Source organism: Cariama cristata, unplaced genomic scaffold (genome assembly GCF_000690535.1).
Source record: "Cariama cristata isolate BGI_N322 unplaced genomic scaffold, ASM69053v1 scaffold19352, whole genome shotgun sequence".
NCBI lineage: Eukaryota > Metazoa > Chordata > Aves > Cariamiformes > Cariamidae > Cariama > Cariama cristata.
The window spans coordinates 13,130-29,892 of record NW_009604670.1 but is presented as its reverse complement, the minus strand read 5'-3'; the positions used below and the strand labels follow the sequence as shown (position 1 = coordinate 29,892).

Here is a 16,763-nt window from a genome sequence, read left to right as displayed (position 1 = left end):
CAAAGCAGCTCCTTCAGCACAGCCCAAGGGTTTCCCTCACAGCAGCAGGAGTTGGTTCCTCTGGCAGAGGACCCTTGATGTACGTACAGCCCAAAGGGCAACGCTTCTGTGCGCTGAACTCCAGCTCATGTGAGAAAAAGAAAAAAAAACCCAACACAAAAACCCAGTGTGTCCTGGCCAGGACCTGTCCCACCATCTGCTTGGCTATCCTTACAAAGCATTATTACCCATGAGAGTGATGGCATTACTAAATAGGCAACAATTTAAAAATTAATTTGGATTTGCATATCAAAATGACTGGAAGAGATAGAAGTCAGGCACAAAATGTTTACGTATCAGTAAAATGTAATCAGCTCGTACATGCAAAAGTCTGTAACATTGATTCAATGAAAGGAAGGGATGTACAAGTCCAGATGCTTTACTACAAAAAAGCATATGCAGACGTCAGGAGGAAAGCTTTTGTGACAGTTTTTATCTATGTAAAGTTGTAACTATCTCAAGTATTCTCTGATATAGCAGATGTTAAAATTAATTTCCTCTTGAGATTCACAGTCTGACATAAATTAGTCAAATTGGCCAGGAACCATGAAGAAAATTTCTGAAAAAGAACCACCGTGGTGGGAGACCAGATGTAAAATTAATCTTTCCTGTGGTTTACTTCAGTGAAAGAAAAACTTGGCTTTACCGAATTCTTATACTGGCAGATCTACAAATATGAGAAGCATCTTCTGTATTAGTGTATTAATGGAAGTGTTGTATGTTTTACTTTTTTTATAGACTCAATAAAATTCAGTGCTGCATTGTACTTATTAGCACTGTTTAGACTGCCTCACATACGAATAGTATTACCTCTCAATAAAAAAAATGTAAGTTACAAAATGAATCAGTGAAAGTTTTCTGCTAAAAACTTATCCAAAAGTGAGCAGAAAAAAAGCTTATCTCTATTTCAACACATTACCTCCTAATGTGGCATATAAAATTATCAAAGATGATTTCAGAGTGACTGAAAATAACAGTATCCTTTGATAAAGTTTACTTACAAGAGTAAGCCATATTTCCAGTTTCCTGCACAGCAAAACTGAGGCCCTGAGAAATTAAGAGTTAGGTTTAAACTCACAGAAGTAAGTCTTCCAACTCCCTGCTGTAAGCAGTAGATTGCATTGCTATGAATTGATGTGCTTTAGTCATTTCATAGGTGCACTGGATAAAGCAGAATCACACATTTTTAAAGCCTGAGACTGCAATAACTTCATTGCTATTGTATGAGACATCAAATTCAGAACTAAACTGAAAAGAAAAGCAAAAGAGCAGGTTTACCTTCTGCTATATGGCACAGAGCAAATACTATCTTAAGTATTTGCTTAATATCTACTATCTTACTATCTACTAGCTTAAGATGGCTAACTGAAGGTGGTCGTATGCGACTGCACAGAAACTTTAACTTACTCAGAGGTTTAGAAACAGGAGGCCTTGAAGGACATTCACCAGTTGGACTGATGTGCAGTGACAGAAGTATGACTGGCTCACCCAGTCACATTTTAATCCATTCACCAGCCTCTGCCTAAACAATCAGTTAACACTTCAGTTCATGACTGTAACAGAGACATTTCTATGTGTCTGAAAAATTACATCAGAATTCACAAACTGGCATCGTAAGATGATGAACAGCAAATGCTTCGTTCAGTTAACGGTGATCATAATTCAATACATTTACTCTTCAGTAACATGTATTTTTTAAACGTGTTCAGATGGGGGCAGGGGAACCAATCAGGAACAAAGCACAAAAAGAAACCGTTAACACTAACCTCCCTACAAAATACGAAATTTGCATTCGCTTCCAATTCAGAGTGCCTGATGACATGGCAAAACTTGCCCGTATGCCTTGCTACCATTTCTAGGGTACGCTGTGATTCACTCATCCTATTTCTTATTCTCCCTTCGAGCATCTGCCATTGGAAATGGTATAAATAATGCTTCAATTGTAGCTTTGGAGTTGACCCAGCCTAACAGTTATTCTCATTACTCACTCTGATATAAATACAGCTTACGTATGGGTTTGGGATGAGGCAGATCCAGCTATGTCTTCTGTAATGCATCCCCATCGGTTTCAGTTTCTTACTTCCCAAGCCTGTCACAATGCAAGTGAGAAAACGAGCCTAATGAACAAGCAGTTCAGCCAAGCAGAACACACCGGTTGTTACCCAGAAACTCTGGCCAACCTGCAGCGTTTCAGAAGGAACTTTGTACAGATGGTGCGAATTGAGAAGAGCATCACTTTAGGGGGAGAAAGTAGAGTTTGAGTTTAGCTCAGCAAGCTGACCATAGCCTCTCCACTTGTACCAAGATGGTGCAATTTTGTTTTAAAAGTCATTTGCTTATGCCAAAACCGCATCCTCTCAGAAAACCAGGTACTGTCCTGCCTGCCAGAGAGGCAGCTCAAACCGCTATTCTGCAAGATGAAGAGAAATCAGGTTGAAGTCTTGTACAAAATGCAACTAACTTTAGATCTTATATTTCCAAGTATCAGAGCATTCAACTTCCAAAGCACACCTAACAAAATAAAAATGTTTAAAGGCAACAAGAAATGACAGCAGTCAGCACCTTACAAGGAAAAAAAAAAAGCTCCTTCTGGGAACATACACATTTTTATAAGGCTAATCAGCACACTAAACAAAGGACCACTAGAAGTCAGTATTTAGACATTTATTTCAGATATGCAGTTTACACGCATATTATTGAGCAAAACTGAATTGCAAATATACAAATACTGTAACAAGCATTACCAAATAACATAACTGGCACTAGTGTTATAAGCATATTACTGAAACTGGTGAGGATAAGTCATGGAAGAGGACTGCAGCTCATGGCAATTTTTTTTTTTACCCAACCAAACTTCCAGTAGCACCATAATGGTAATACATGAAACACAAGACAGAACATTGTTAACTGTTTCTGATATTCACAATTATTTTTTTTTTTTTCATTTTAGTGAATTACATAGCAAAAACATGTTAACAGTGCAGGCGCTTTGGCCAACTTCAGCTTGTGTTCAGCTGTACATCTTCCATATGCAAAAGAAAAAAAAAAGCCAGCATATTTGGAACCCATCTTTGCATTTGGGCAGTCATTGCACTGCACTTTTTGATTCTGGGACTGAAGATATGCATGTCTTGCAAAGAGATGTCATGTCCACTAAAGCCTGAGTGAGTCTTTGGTAGGCTAATACTTCATTATTATTATACATTTATCTACCACAGTCATTTTATTCCCTAGAATTTTCTTTTGTGATCCAAGGTGGCCAAAGAGGACATTCTGGAAAACATTACAGTAAAATCCTCAAACGACCAGGCACTTCAAACCCAGTCTTTTCCGAAGGCACCAAGAATTGGTGGGGCACTGTTTTTCCCCCCTAACGAAAGGTGACTGCATCTGTTTTTTCTGCAATGCTTATAAATCACTGGATTGTTATTTTACAGTTTTTATACACTATATAGTAGCCTTATCTGCTGCATGGTGGGTTGCATGAATAAATAAGTAACCCCACTGTTCTTCACAGGTGATGTCTCCATTCCACCATATATTAAGTACCAATTTCTTCTGTTTCAAAATTATGTAAAATGCCATAACCTTGCTCAAAGTGTACACACATACAAACGCTTCTGACACAGGCTACATCCATCAGAAGATACGCGGTTCATTCTACATGCATTCTAAATAAAGTGTGTCCAGTTATAAAACAAAATTATCATTACGAATATTCACTGTTGAAATATGTTTGTATAGGTCTCCGCAGAACTTTTGCTTCCCTTAAACAGAGTTCACACAAGAACAGTTTTAAGTCACTAACGCTCAGCTAACACCCATTTATCCCAAACCCCATATTTTCCAAGTGAACAGTGCAGGACATATTATTCATTTCAGCATTTAACATATTAAGAATTTACCAATTTGTATCTAAATACACCAAGTATATGCTTTCAAGCAAAGTTGTGGCAAAAATACAAAACATGGACGTATTTGTACTGCTGTAATGCACTTGGTTAAAGCCTTCATGTCTCTTCACACAGGTCTAAGATCCATATGAAGTATTTTGCCTTATCAGACAAGTATATATAAAATGCAGTTGTATCAAAACCTTGCTTCTGCTGGTCACCTGAAACTTAGGAAAGTTGCATGTAATTCAACCAGCTTTCAGCCAGGGTTCTTTAGTGGTAAATATATTTTCGCAGCACTTATAGACTTAAATTTCAGTCTGAATAGCAGTGCTTAATTCCACAGCATGTTGCGAATGGTTGTTGTTTGTTTCTTTCAGTGTTTCACCAACGCCTAAATCTACATCTGTCAAAGATCCATTATTAATGCTTTCCTCAGCAATGTAACTCAGCTGTGGAACATCAGTGCTTGGGGCTGTTGGAACAGGCACAGGGATTCCACTTGGCTGTGGAGAGTTTTCCAAGCGATCATTTTCCACCTCTGGGAGAACACTGACTGTGGTAAAGCGAGTATGATAGTCGCTGGAACCGTGGCTACACGAAGTTTTCATACTTTCCATATCTGAGCAACTAAACTCAGAAAAATGACTCGAGTGAGAATCTGCTACAGACGGAATACTATCGCTAAGAGAGGGAGAGTCAAATTCACTGGAGTTTGTGCTTTGTTGTTCCAACAGCTGAGCATCCATGTCCTCTCTTGTCTCATTTATCTTCATGCTACTCTTCTTTCTCAGCTTACCTTTACATTTTTTTCCCGCTGTTGTTTCTTTGGACCACTTGGTGGCACCAGATTTACTTTCCGGCAAGCAGGCGGATGAACAACCGGCATTACTACGACCTGCAGCACTGCCATCATCAACACTACTGCTTCCGCTGTTGTGTCTGAACTTGGCTGGCTTTGATTCAATATCCACTTGCACTTCCATACTGTTGCCTTCCCTAGAACAGGAAAGAATCCCTGAGTGTAAGTGGTCATCTAAGACAAGCCAGCTAACTCGGCAAAACAAACTCTTGCTGCTTTCCAAGATACAAACCAAAAAAAGTTAGAAAGATGTAATTTGTTTTAGAGAAGTTAAGTGTTTAACCAAATAAACAGCTCAAAGAAAAACACAAAGTTTGAAAGATCAAACACTTCACTGAGCTACAGCAATGGTGTTCCTCTTTGGAAATAACCTTGGCAAAATGTAAGCAGTCACATGTAATTCAATTTTTAACAAAATTTGCAGTTTCAAAGGGTAATTATTAAAGTAGAACAGCTGAGGCATGCTTAGAATATCTTTAATAAGCAAGGCTTATTCATCTTCTGTTTTCACCACATTTCTCTTACCTGTCTAAAGGGATGTAGGAGTTCAGAATGGATCCTGCCATTGCTTTGGTACTGGCATTGTCACTAACTGTTCCCAAGCTAACTGTGCCAGATTCTCCACTCAAACTGTATCGTTCTTTCTGGACATCTGCTTGTACTTCCAGTCTTGGAGAGAAACAAAAAGAGTTGCATAAATTGCTACTACAGTTAAAGCACACTAGTTGAAAATTAATGTCACCTTGTAGAGTTTCTCCACCCTTCAGTAATAAGTAGATTTTATTTGTTACTCCAGTACAGATGAGCATATTTACTCTAAGGAAACAGGTTCTCTCTTCTCACTGTCAAGAATGACTATTTTTTTTTAAATCAAAACCAAACAAAAAACCCAAAACACCCCAAAGCAAAACCAGATTAATTTCCCAACAAAGCTAAATGTTGCGTGTTAACCAGAGGTTCTAGATTCTTTCCTCCCTGAGATTTACCAAACAACTTCCAGGCTTAGCTACAATTCTTTTGCAAATAGTGTACTGTATTCTAAAAATGGAAAAAACAATCAGAAGGGTACATAAGTTCAAGACATGATAGTTCCCACGTTCCTCCAGCTGCAAAATTATTACTAATCAAATAACAGGCAAAGAGCTGTGTTCTGTACTCTGCTTTATATTGTGTTGTTATCAGCTGCAACAGGAATAATAGAAACCTGAGCAATCTTAAGTTGGGCTAAGCAGATAAGCCAGAAATCAAATTATAATCTTTTTTCCAAATGCCTTGTTTATCTATGTTCTGACAGTGTACTGAAAGTGGTTTTTTGTTTTCCACTCTCAGCTCTTTAAAGAGGATAGGTATACCTCACTCGCAGCCACAGCTTGAAACACCTGCCCCAGCATAAGGGAACTCTTGATGCTGTCCTGCACTCCTCATTCTATATAGCCTGGACTTCCAAATTACTCAGGAAAATGAGCAGTGTTAACACCTAATTTAAGGAGCAAATTCTATCCTGAACCCTAAATATTAACAACCCTTTCCGAACACTCCCTTCCTCTCCAGGGTGCAGGACAGCCAATGAACTGTAAGGTCCCAATTCACAGGAGGCACCGAGCACTTAAGTGACAAGCAGTTGCCACCTCAGCAAGGCCAGGTGCCCAGCTGCCTCCCCTCCTGCCTAAATCCATTTTGAATCCACACTCCCCCAAGGTGTTCTGAAGGCACAGCATGGTACTTGTAGACTACTGAACAAGTCAGCAGCTCTGACTTTGGGGAAAGACGCACCAGAGAACACGACTGTGCTAGACACGAGGTGCCTCCCTCTGACTCCTGGGAAGCAGGAGAAGAAGATCTCAGGTCTCACTCACTCTGAAAAAAAATTAAACTCTTCTTTGAGGATTGCTGTCTGGCACGATCTCTTGGAAATCAGCAAGTTTGTCAGAGACGAACTGTGTCTATCTCCCAGAGACAGTTCCTTTTAATAGGAACCAATTTTAAAAAATAAAAAAACCCTTGTAATACCACTTCCTCTGCTTACATGTAGAGCAGGATACTGTACAGTAGAAAGCATGTCTCTTACCTGTTAAAGCAGTTAACCATTGCACTTCCTGAGAGACTCCCTGTTATACTAGCCCCAGCCAGGGCCATGGTGCTTGCGGTTTCACTTAGGTTGTCTCGAATGGCTCCTATTCTATCCATGTGGCTACCACTTGCACTCAAGCTGCCAGTCAGTCCTCCAACGCTTCCTTCACCTATACTAGGGTTATGACGTGCCTCTGCTACTGAAGTGGTATCTAGACAGAAATAAAGGCGGCTTGTCAGTTATGGAAGTAGAATTTAGTAGTTTGCAGAATGTGACCATGGAAACCATTCCTGAAATTATGCTGAGAAAAAGGATTTATAAAACATACTGTCACAAAAAGATAACTTTGTAAAAAAAAAAACCAAACAAAACAACAGACACCCCTTTCTCGGAGTTGCTCTAATGGTTATGCCTGACATCACATACTTAAGATATGAAAAAGTTAACCATGGATAGGACAGGTAACATAGAGTGAAGGAACACAGAGAGACCCTATCACAAAGGATATTACCACGCAATTAAAAAATAAAGCATCAGATCAGCATTTAGTTCCCCCTATTATAGACAAAAAAACCCAGTCAGCTTCCACAAACCAGGATTCTGAAAAAGCAGCATTAATTTTATTATAAAATTTTTACCTATGGAAAAGACTTGAGTCTGGCTTTGATTAAAATGGGCAAGAAAAGCTTTAATGGTTGTATTATAGCACAGAACAACAGTGAGTTGTTTGTAAGTCACAAAGCCCAATGAAACCCCCAATTTTCTTACCTACAGCCGCATTTGTTCCACCAACATTTATATCATTTTCATCATCAAATTCTATCCTGACACCTTTTCCATTGCCTGCTGACACACCACAGCCTCCACTTCGGCAGAGGGAAATTGGAACAACTCCATACACATAAGCCAGCATAATAGGAACACCAATACCTACAGAGGAAAGCACAGTCTTTCATTAAATGTGACTTGTATTTTAGAGCCCTTCATAAAAGCTATTTCATTTTCCATGATTATTTAATATTTCACACTTGAAAGAAATCAGAAGGGAGCAAAATTAAGAAATATTGGTAAATCACTAAGGTGAAATGACAGAAAAGTACTTTCAGCAAGCAGAGTGTCCTCTATCAGCACTGGTAGGCAGAGAAGCTTAATGCTTGATGAATTAGTACTTCTGGTACGTCCATAACATCTTTTACAAACAAAATGAAAGTACTTTAAAGGTTCATATAAGCTCCATTGGGGACTGTAATAACAGTCCACCTGAGAAGCAGAAATAGCAGAGATTGTATTTCAAATATTACTCAACTAAAAATGTTAGTACCTCTGCTAATTAAATAAGGGGCTTGATTTTGCATCCACTGAAGTCAGACAGGGCTTTGCTATCAATTTAATAGGACTTATTATTACTGTGGGATCTTTTGTATTTATTGTATCATTAAAATTTTTTAACTGAATCAGTGTGATACAAGTTTTCCTTAAAAGTAAACAATTCTGTGGAGCAGGGTGGCAGGAGTTAAGGGAAACCAGTGAAAGCAACTGTGGGCTAAAGCACACACAGATATACACACACACACACATCCATCCGACCACTTCTAGCGGACTCTGAAAGTTACTCCTTTGGCATACAAATGAAAACATTCTATGGCCTTACTGATAGAAGTACTGAGAAGGTACAGGAAAATGGTAGACTGAAAACCAGCAAACTGGCACATTCTGAAAAAGCCAGGACAGAGGCAGACCCAATGCAAAGGCTCCTCAGCGTAACTTAGAGGAAGGGTTCCAGTTATAGGAAGTCCCTTTCACTAAAAACTCCTCAGCATTCGAGGAGGAAATCCACATTCTCAAGGTTAGTTATTTTGGAAGCCATATAATGCCCTGAGACTGGAGGCCATGGGTCAATGGCAATGGGGCAAAAGCAAAAACTCCACAAAATAAAACCCAACTGCTTTCCCTAAAAAGCCAAATTTTATCTCTGGTCAGGAATAAGAAACAGCTTGAAATAATGAGGTAAAGCAGGCCTATAAACACATCTCTGAGCCTGTGTGTCCCACTACCTGTTTAGCAGGTATGTGACACCACAGCTATATGAGAACAACGCAATGCAGACAGAGACAGTTTTATGGCTAGCGTATCTGCATTTGCACAGTGGTCCACCACTGCTCACAAACAGTTTAAAGCCACAGCTTCATGGCCAGTTTAAACTGTCACTTGCTAAAAGCGGCCCTGTCTTCCTGAGGCCACTCATTCCTTTGAGTATTACTTCTGACACAAGGGGGAACACTGCATACACAAGTGGGCGTTGAATTGGATCAGGGGACTGATCCAGATTAAAACTAAATGGTGGGTCTTAATGTGAATCAGTTGTCCATGGCAGCTTACTGTGCAACTGTAAAGATGCCTGTGCTGCAAAAAAGGAGAAGCAAGGCAGCGCTGGGCAAGTCCACTCCTTTCAAAAGAAATTACGGCTTGTTTACAGAGATCTTGAAATTACATGGTAAGATGAGACAAGTATTTTGTAACGTACAGCCAGATTTTCCTCTAATACTATCCTCAACAATCCCAATAAGAAAGAATGTGATAGAATTCAAACTGACTGCCAGAGCATAATAAATAGTTTGTCAACTACTGCAATGTTAAGTGTAAGAGACTCTGTTTTTCTTCTGTGTTGGGAAAAGTTTGACATGAAGTTATTCAAATACAAATAGACCCTGGCAACAGTTTTTTCTTGGTCACTTTTAAAAGCCAGATATGACAATGTGGAAGCTTAAATTTGCAAGATAAGAATTATTTTTAATTCTTCATTTTAATGCAGAATTTCCTGAAATATTGTATTCTCCATTCTGCCCCAATAAACGTATAACCTGAGACTCCCCATTGTCTCAGTTCCTTCACCTACAGATGGAAACTAGAGGACTTATCTCAGCTTTTTTATTCATGAGTGCTTAGAGAGTTGTGGTTGCAAGGTGCTACCAATACACAAAATAGTAATATTTGCTTACCTACAGTTACTGCAGCGACAACTGGAGAAACGATTACAGATAAGGTTACACCACCTGCTATAGCTAAGTTTCGCTTGTGCTTTGAAATGTCTTTGCCTTCATATCGATTGTGAATCTTGAGAGAAGACAAGAAAAAAGGGTTTTTAGAGTATTATTATCATCAGTAATACATTGCTGCAAGGATGAAAGAACTGATATATAGTCTGGAAGCTGTACCCTGCTCTCTTCCAGAGAGACCACATTCTACGTCACAATTTATTCCTTATCTCAAAGAAAAGACAATTTATACATTTCTTAGTTTTAGACAACTTCTTAAAAGTTAGAATTCTTCCCATCCAACAACTAAGCATTCTCTTTCAGCCTCAAGTTAGAAGATCTAAATCACTGAACAGCTTTTTTTGTTTCTTTAATCACTACTCCAGCTTACATGGTTGGGAAAAGTAGACAATTTTCAGGATCAAAAATTTACCACATCTGATCAAACTGACACTTTTTATTTCCAGCCATCTTTCCCCTAAACAATACAGAGTGAAACTTTCACAGAGTATTACATCTATGGAAACAGAGGCTGTCATAACAGAGCCATGAAAATCTTGCAGTAAGGTAGCCTTCACCAAACACAGCCTGGGAGGAGGGGAGAGCAAGAACTCCATTGCTCTGGCACCCTCTCATGACAAGCTGTTGAGACAGGAAACGTTTTAGCAAACCTGAGTCTTAGCTCTGCTACTATTTACCAAGGAATCTGCTAATCAAAACCCTTACTGATGGTTCACGTCTGCAATAACTCTGAAACGTGACTGCTGCAAAATACCTGCTGCAAAGACCACATGAACCTGAAAGGCCTGCAAAGATCACTGTTTTAGAGAGATTTATCACTTTTTGTGTGTTTCATTTACTCTCTAGGAACATGGTTTTTCAGGGATACGCACTTCATCTGTCATCATTCTTGGTTAAGATATAATTACAAAGGAACAATAGGTCGCTATCTTAATGGTTGTCATAAGGCTAAGTTAATCCTCACTACATCTAAGGAGGAACACAAAAGAGTACTAAGGATAATCACAATATTTTTCTATCAATATGCCACTGCAAAAAGAATGAAAAAAACTGAGCTACAAGTTTTATTAAATGTTGTGCTTTCTAAATTATAATTTCAATTAGAGATTTGGTAGGGTAGTTCTCATTTTGGAATAAAATTATTCATATTTGTTCAGGCAAGACAGGCAATGAAAGGGCAGAGAAGACACTGCACTTTTATATAAAGAGAATGCATTTACTTGCTCTGAGGTACACTGTACAAAGAACAGCACAGAATGAGGGAGCACTTGAATGTAAAACTTATGGATTAAAAAGGAAAAACTGAACATGAACACTCTCACAGTATCTGTGTGTAAGAATTACAAACCCAAGAAGATCAAGTTTCACAGGGCTCTGAGCAATTAGCAGGATGATCTCAGGCACTGAATTTTACTGTTATGGGCAATTTTAACTACTGAAACAAAAGACATACAACAAAGACATCTATAAAGGCTATGGGATTCCTTCAATGTAAAGCAACAAAATGCAATGGAAGGGAGTGGTTACAGAGAAGAAACTGATCGAAAACATCAAGATAGAAGGTTACACAGCTAGGAATGACTATGAAATAGGAGACTTCAAAATACTGAGTAAAGAGTATCTAAATAAAAACACTGGGCCAGAAGAAGAGGGATTTCAATAAACACAGAAAACTGGTACAAGACTTGTATCTACAAAAAGAGAGGACTATCACTTCCTTAAGGAAACTCTATCAAAGCACAAGCACAAACTCTTCCAACACAGAAGAGAGTGTTGTAAAAGAACAGTCCAGCGTCCTTTACCAAAGCAGCAGCAGCAGCATTAACAAAATAGAAAGTAGGTCAGATTACTATCAATGGGTATAAAGGAACAGCATGAGGGTGTCAGGACAAAACCAGAAAGGTTAAAATAGAGGAGACAAAAAGCAAGGGACATCAAAGTCAACAAGAAACTATTCTACAAGTACACTTCTAGTAAGAGGAAGACCAAAATGGATCAATTTGCTATTTAACAAAAAAGAAAGACAGCCAGCAGATGAAACTGGAGGACTGTTCAATTTTTTTCCCTTCAGTTGTCACTAAAGATCAACTGTGAGCCAGGTGACTGGTGACAAAGGAGTAAGGTCTGTAGGAAAACAGCAGGTTAGAGTGTACTTATTTGAGCCGATACAAAAAAAATCTCAGCAGGCCCAATTTCAGAGCTATTAATAATAATTTTTTTAAATTATTCATAGAAGATGTCTGAAAAAAAAATCCAGAAAATTGGAAAAAGTTAAACTGCAATGATAATCTTTAAAAAAGTGTAAAACAAGAAGCTAGGGAATTAAAGACCAGTGAACTGAACTTTAATTTCCTGAAAACCGGGAATTTGTAGACACCAAAGCAAATGCAGGAAATAAAGAGGCCAAAATGATTATTTTTTTTTTTAAAAAGTAGAAATCACGTCAATTTAATTTTCTTCTGTGACAAGAAAACAAGCTTTGAGGATGGGGAGAAACAGATGTCATGCACCGACTTGAATAAAATTTTGACATTCTCTTCTACAACACTCAAACAGGGTATAATGGTTCAGACTGAAAAATGGACTAATCTACTATAAGCTTCATGTAAAACTGACAGAAAACATCTGAGTTGTCATTAGTTTTTTTACTGCCCAAATTGAAACCCTTCACCCTATACCTTTTCCAAGAGGTATGCCCTGGATCCAAGAGTATTCAACATTTTCATTAACCTGGAAGATGAAAGAAGAAGAATGCGTGTGTTGAATTTCAGGCCAATGCAACCTTGCCAGACTGTAAGAATGCCAGAACTCAAAGAAGTCTTGAGAAGTTGAAAAAATGGCCTGAAATGACTAAGATGCAGCACAATGGTAACGAGTTCAAGACTAACCTTAGGAAAAAGACCAGTTGCCTAAATTACCAGTACGGTGGCAAAGGGCATGTATTTTAATGTATACAAAATGAAAATAGCATGTTGTTGAGAAAGAGATAACTGGCAGTTACATGCACAGGATCATCCTTTCATTTAACTCACCAGTAGTAATGTTTCAGCTTCACTGCTGTATTCAAACTGGACAAAAACAAAGGTGGTATGAACAACTGGAAGGAAATCCAGAAGAGAAGATGAGAATCAGAGGTCTAAACCAGTATGTTTTCTTGACAGTTTGTCAGGACAAACTGGAAGTGCTAGGTTTGTTTAGAGATAAGAATGAAAGTGGACTTAAAAATCATCACATATGTAACGGGATATTGCAAAACAAAAGGATTTTTTTATGTCAGCTGAAGATAGGGCAATAAGAATTTAGTGTAGGAAGAGAATTTACACTCATATTAGAAAAATCAATTTTATTAAGAAAAATAGCTTTGGAGAGCCTGCGGAATCTCCATCATCAGAACTTTTGAAGAAAACTGCAGACATGTGACAGGAGTCACAGAAAAATGACCATTAAGCAGTGGAGTACAATGGAAATTCTCATGAGGTTGCCCTCACAGACTAATTTTCTGAGACTTTACCATTAATACATGAAAGGTGCTCAGTGATGGGCATCTATCTCAAAATCTAATAAGAAAAGCAGAACAGCAATAGTAATTTCAAACAGGTAACTGCCGCCTTCTTCCTCTTTTCATTTGTAAGATTCCAGTGACTGTATGGGACTAAGACAAAACAGAATAGAAGGGTTAAAGAACAACTGTAGCAGAAGGTAGGAGTACATGCTTAAAAGAAAAAGATGAAAAAGAATACAGTGGAAAAGCTGCATCCCTGGACTTTTTGTCTAGCAGCAACAGCTCATATGAGATAGAAACACATTCCCCCTCGCCCCAATAAATATAGACTTATGTGTCTGTCCCAGTCACTGTGAGAATCCACGCTGACAAAAGCAGAAAACCAAATCTTCTGACTATGCCATCCAGGACATGTAACTGAACACTTAGTACTTGCTGAACCAAGCTATCATTTTAAAAAGCCCTTTTCCAAAAGATCTGGGTAACTCACTACTTTATCCTAAATTACAAATAGGAGATGTAATTATCTTTTATTTTCCTTGCAATTTTTCCTTTACTTTATAATAAAAGCGATTATATTTTTGAGAGGAAATATATCAACTGCCTTCTGATTAACATGGTCCTTTCTAACTGATTCCCACAAACAGTAAAATGAAGATAGATGCTGTCTAGCTACCTGCACTGAACACTGCTCCACACAGTGGACTGGCCCAAGGGAATCAACAAGCCACTGAGTATAAATGCTTAAATGTGTGCATGCACAAACCTATACTAGCAGAATTTTATACTAAAATACTGGTAACTATCTGTTTTTAAGAAAAATAAGAAGGATTTCCTTTCTGTCTTCCTTCTCTAAATATTGTTTAGTTCTAAGGGACACAAAGGAAACCAAAAAAAAAAAAAAGAGTATTTTGAAAAAGCATGTGAGAACTTCCACAGCAAGATGCAGAAACTGGAAATTGTTCGGTGTTTTGTTCTGCCTGTTTTAGGAGGAACTACATTCTTAAAAAACACTGCTTATCCTTCCTGTACAATTGAAACAAATATCCTTAAACAATTCAGGGGTTAGTTGGGTTGGTTTTTGGGGGGGGGTTGTTTGGTTGTTTTGTTTTTTTAAAGGCTGGTGAAGATAGCCAACTGAACGTAATATTACCCAAGTCATACAATGCAGAAGGCAAAACCTGAAGTTTGTTAGGAGCTGCAGCACATTTTACCTTACGTCCCACATACACAGGAATTCCAATAATCATAGCAGGAATAGCAATGCCAGCTATTAAGGCAATTCCTACAGGAGCTCCAACAAGTGTCCCTAGTTGCCACAGTATTTTCTTCTTACGGCTCCATGGTTTCTTTCCCCAAAATGTGCAACCTGATGGGCTAATAGAAAGAAGTAAGAAAACTGTAAAGAAACTGTAAATAAATCAACATAACATACACTACTGAACTGTTCTCTAGTTACAAAATTATTGTTCTTATGTTCAAACTACAGATGTTATGGATACCAAATTATCAGTTATGATTTCTTCAGATTTTTTTTTTGCCTTTACAGCGTAATTTGTAATGTAAAGAGAAGTGTATTGCATATTACCACATGCCTATCTGTGCTTCACACGTAACTTATATAATCAGAGTTTTTGTATTTTTACTATGAAGACAATACAGCAGTATCAAGACAACAGTAAAAATAGTAGGTATGTTAATCTAAAACACTTCATTTGTTGTACTAAGTACACACTGCATGCATGAAACTTAGAAAAATATTTTAAAATAAAAAAATAACAAAGCATTAATTTAAATACATGCATTGAAAACTAACTTAATTTTCAGATATGGACACTTCAACTGTGATTCTCTACCACAACAGGAAGATGACTTACAGCTCCCAGGAATCTACTTCTATATACTTCAGAAAACAAAGTACCCATCACATAGATTATTTTTTTTTTCTTAAGTGTACCTTAAATAATGTAAATCTGAGATCTCTTTCATACATAGCCAACAGAATTCACAGCCACAGACAGCACAAGTCATATGATTGCAGCTTCCATCATTCATTTTTATGATATAAGCAGCACAGCGTGGGCATGGCTTTATGTCATCAGCTGTTTAAAAAATGAATATTGAGATCGTATCAGTTCCTTAGACAAGCAGATTTAATCAAAATATAGACATATATTTGGGAAAATTGATTGAACCATTAACTGAAAAATGGAAGTAGTTTATTACGTGTTTTCTTTATAAATCTTGATTTGGCAATGCCTTGATAGCTATTTGTATTTGTAAACCTTGGCCTGAGTAAAACTAAAACAAGGCATATTAAATCTCATTCCAGTAATTAAATAGTTAATGCATACACTCTGTTCATGGATTTTCTAAGCTTAATGCGATATATATTAGAGTTGGACATTAAATATGTATGTTAATACAGGACTGATAATATGGTCTCTTTAAATATAATTCTCTTTTACATCTCATGCTGTTATGAATCTTTTACTTGAATATTCAGTCTCCACTTACTACTTCTTATCTTAAATCTACGTCCCTTCCACTTTAAGTGCACTTCTTTGGTATCACCAACCTCGAGTCTTTTTCACAGCCCTACTTAATACTTACTTACTCCCTAGAAAAAAATATTGCAGCAAGAAGAAAATTCTGGAGGCTCTCCTTCTTCCCAAGTCAAACACTGGAAGATGCAGTTAAGTGACTAGCTCTATCATTAACAAACAAGGGGTCATTGAGCAACAATGAAATACTTGTATACTGACACAACCACAGTTGTCATCTTCGTTCCCTCACATTACTGTTAGCATCTGCACTTTGGGACAAGGTATTTACAGTAGCAGAAATAACTTGCAGGTCCTAGTGCAGAAGTCCAAGTTTACTGCCTCTGTGCCACTAGGCAGGACAAATGGAAAAGAGGGGTTGTACTTAGTATAAAGAATATCCAAAGAGGTGCAGAACCAGCAGAAAAAAGTACCTCTACCAACTCCAGTGCACAGGGACAGTGAGCAGCTGAGCTGGCTGGACAGTGAGCACTGGCTGTTCCCAGATGGGGACAGCTGCACAACTTACAGGGCAGGAACTGAACAAGTTCTTATGGCACAGCTATGGCAGAGCTACTGCTGTTCATGCTGGGAGGGACTGAAAGGGAACAGAAAGGAGCTGGTGTGCTAATTTATTTAAAGTTTATTTTAAAATGTATTTGAAAACTAGAGCAAGACACCAATTTTTAAGGCAAGATGGGGTGACTTGTTAAAATAAGCCAGTACAAATAATAAATTAGACACTCCCAAGTCTAGGGCTGGATTGGAGAAAAACAGCTCTAACTACATTCAAGGTG

General features: G+C 38.0%; 1 protein-coding gene across 1 annotated transcript in view; it reads right to left on the bottom strand.

The window, feature by feature from the left end:
- Window positions 1-3,897: 3,897 nt before the first annotated feature.
- The window catches only part of RNF19A (ring finger protein 19A, RBR E3 ubiquitin protein ligase), a 20,909-nt gene continuing 8,043 nt past the window's right edge, over window positions 3,898-16,763 (bottom strand). The window contains exons 3-9 of the mRNA XM_009695708.1: window positions 15,381-15,525; window positions 14,638-14,800; window positions 9,865-9,979; window positions 7,634-7,795; window positions 6,863-7,076; window positions 5,320-5,463; window positions 3,898-4,931 (exon numbers count right to left, since the gene is read on the bottom strand). Coding sequence (XP_009694010.1) covers window positions 4,241-4,931; window positions 5,320-5,463; window positions 6,863-7,076; window positions 7,634-7,795; window positions 9,865-9,979; window positions 14,638-14,800; window positions 15,381-15,525 — 1,634 coding nt within the window. The 3' untranslated portion in view covers window positions 3,898-4,240. The remainder of the gene's footprint in view (window positions 4,932-5,319; window positions 5,464-6,862; window positions 7,077-7,633; window positions 7,796-9,864; window positions 9,980-14,637; window positions 14,801-15,380; window positions 15,526-16,763) is intronic.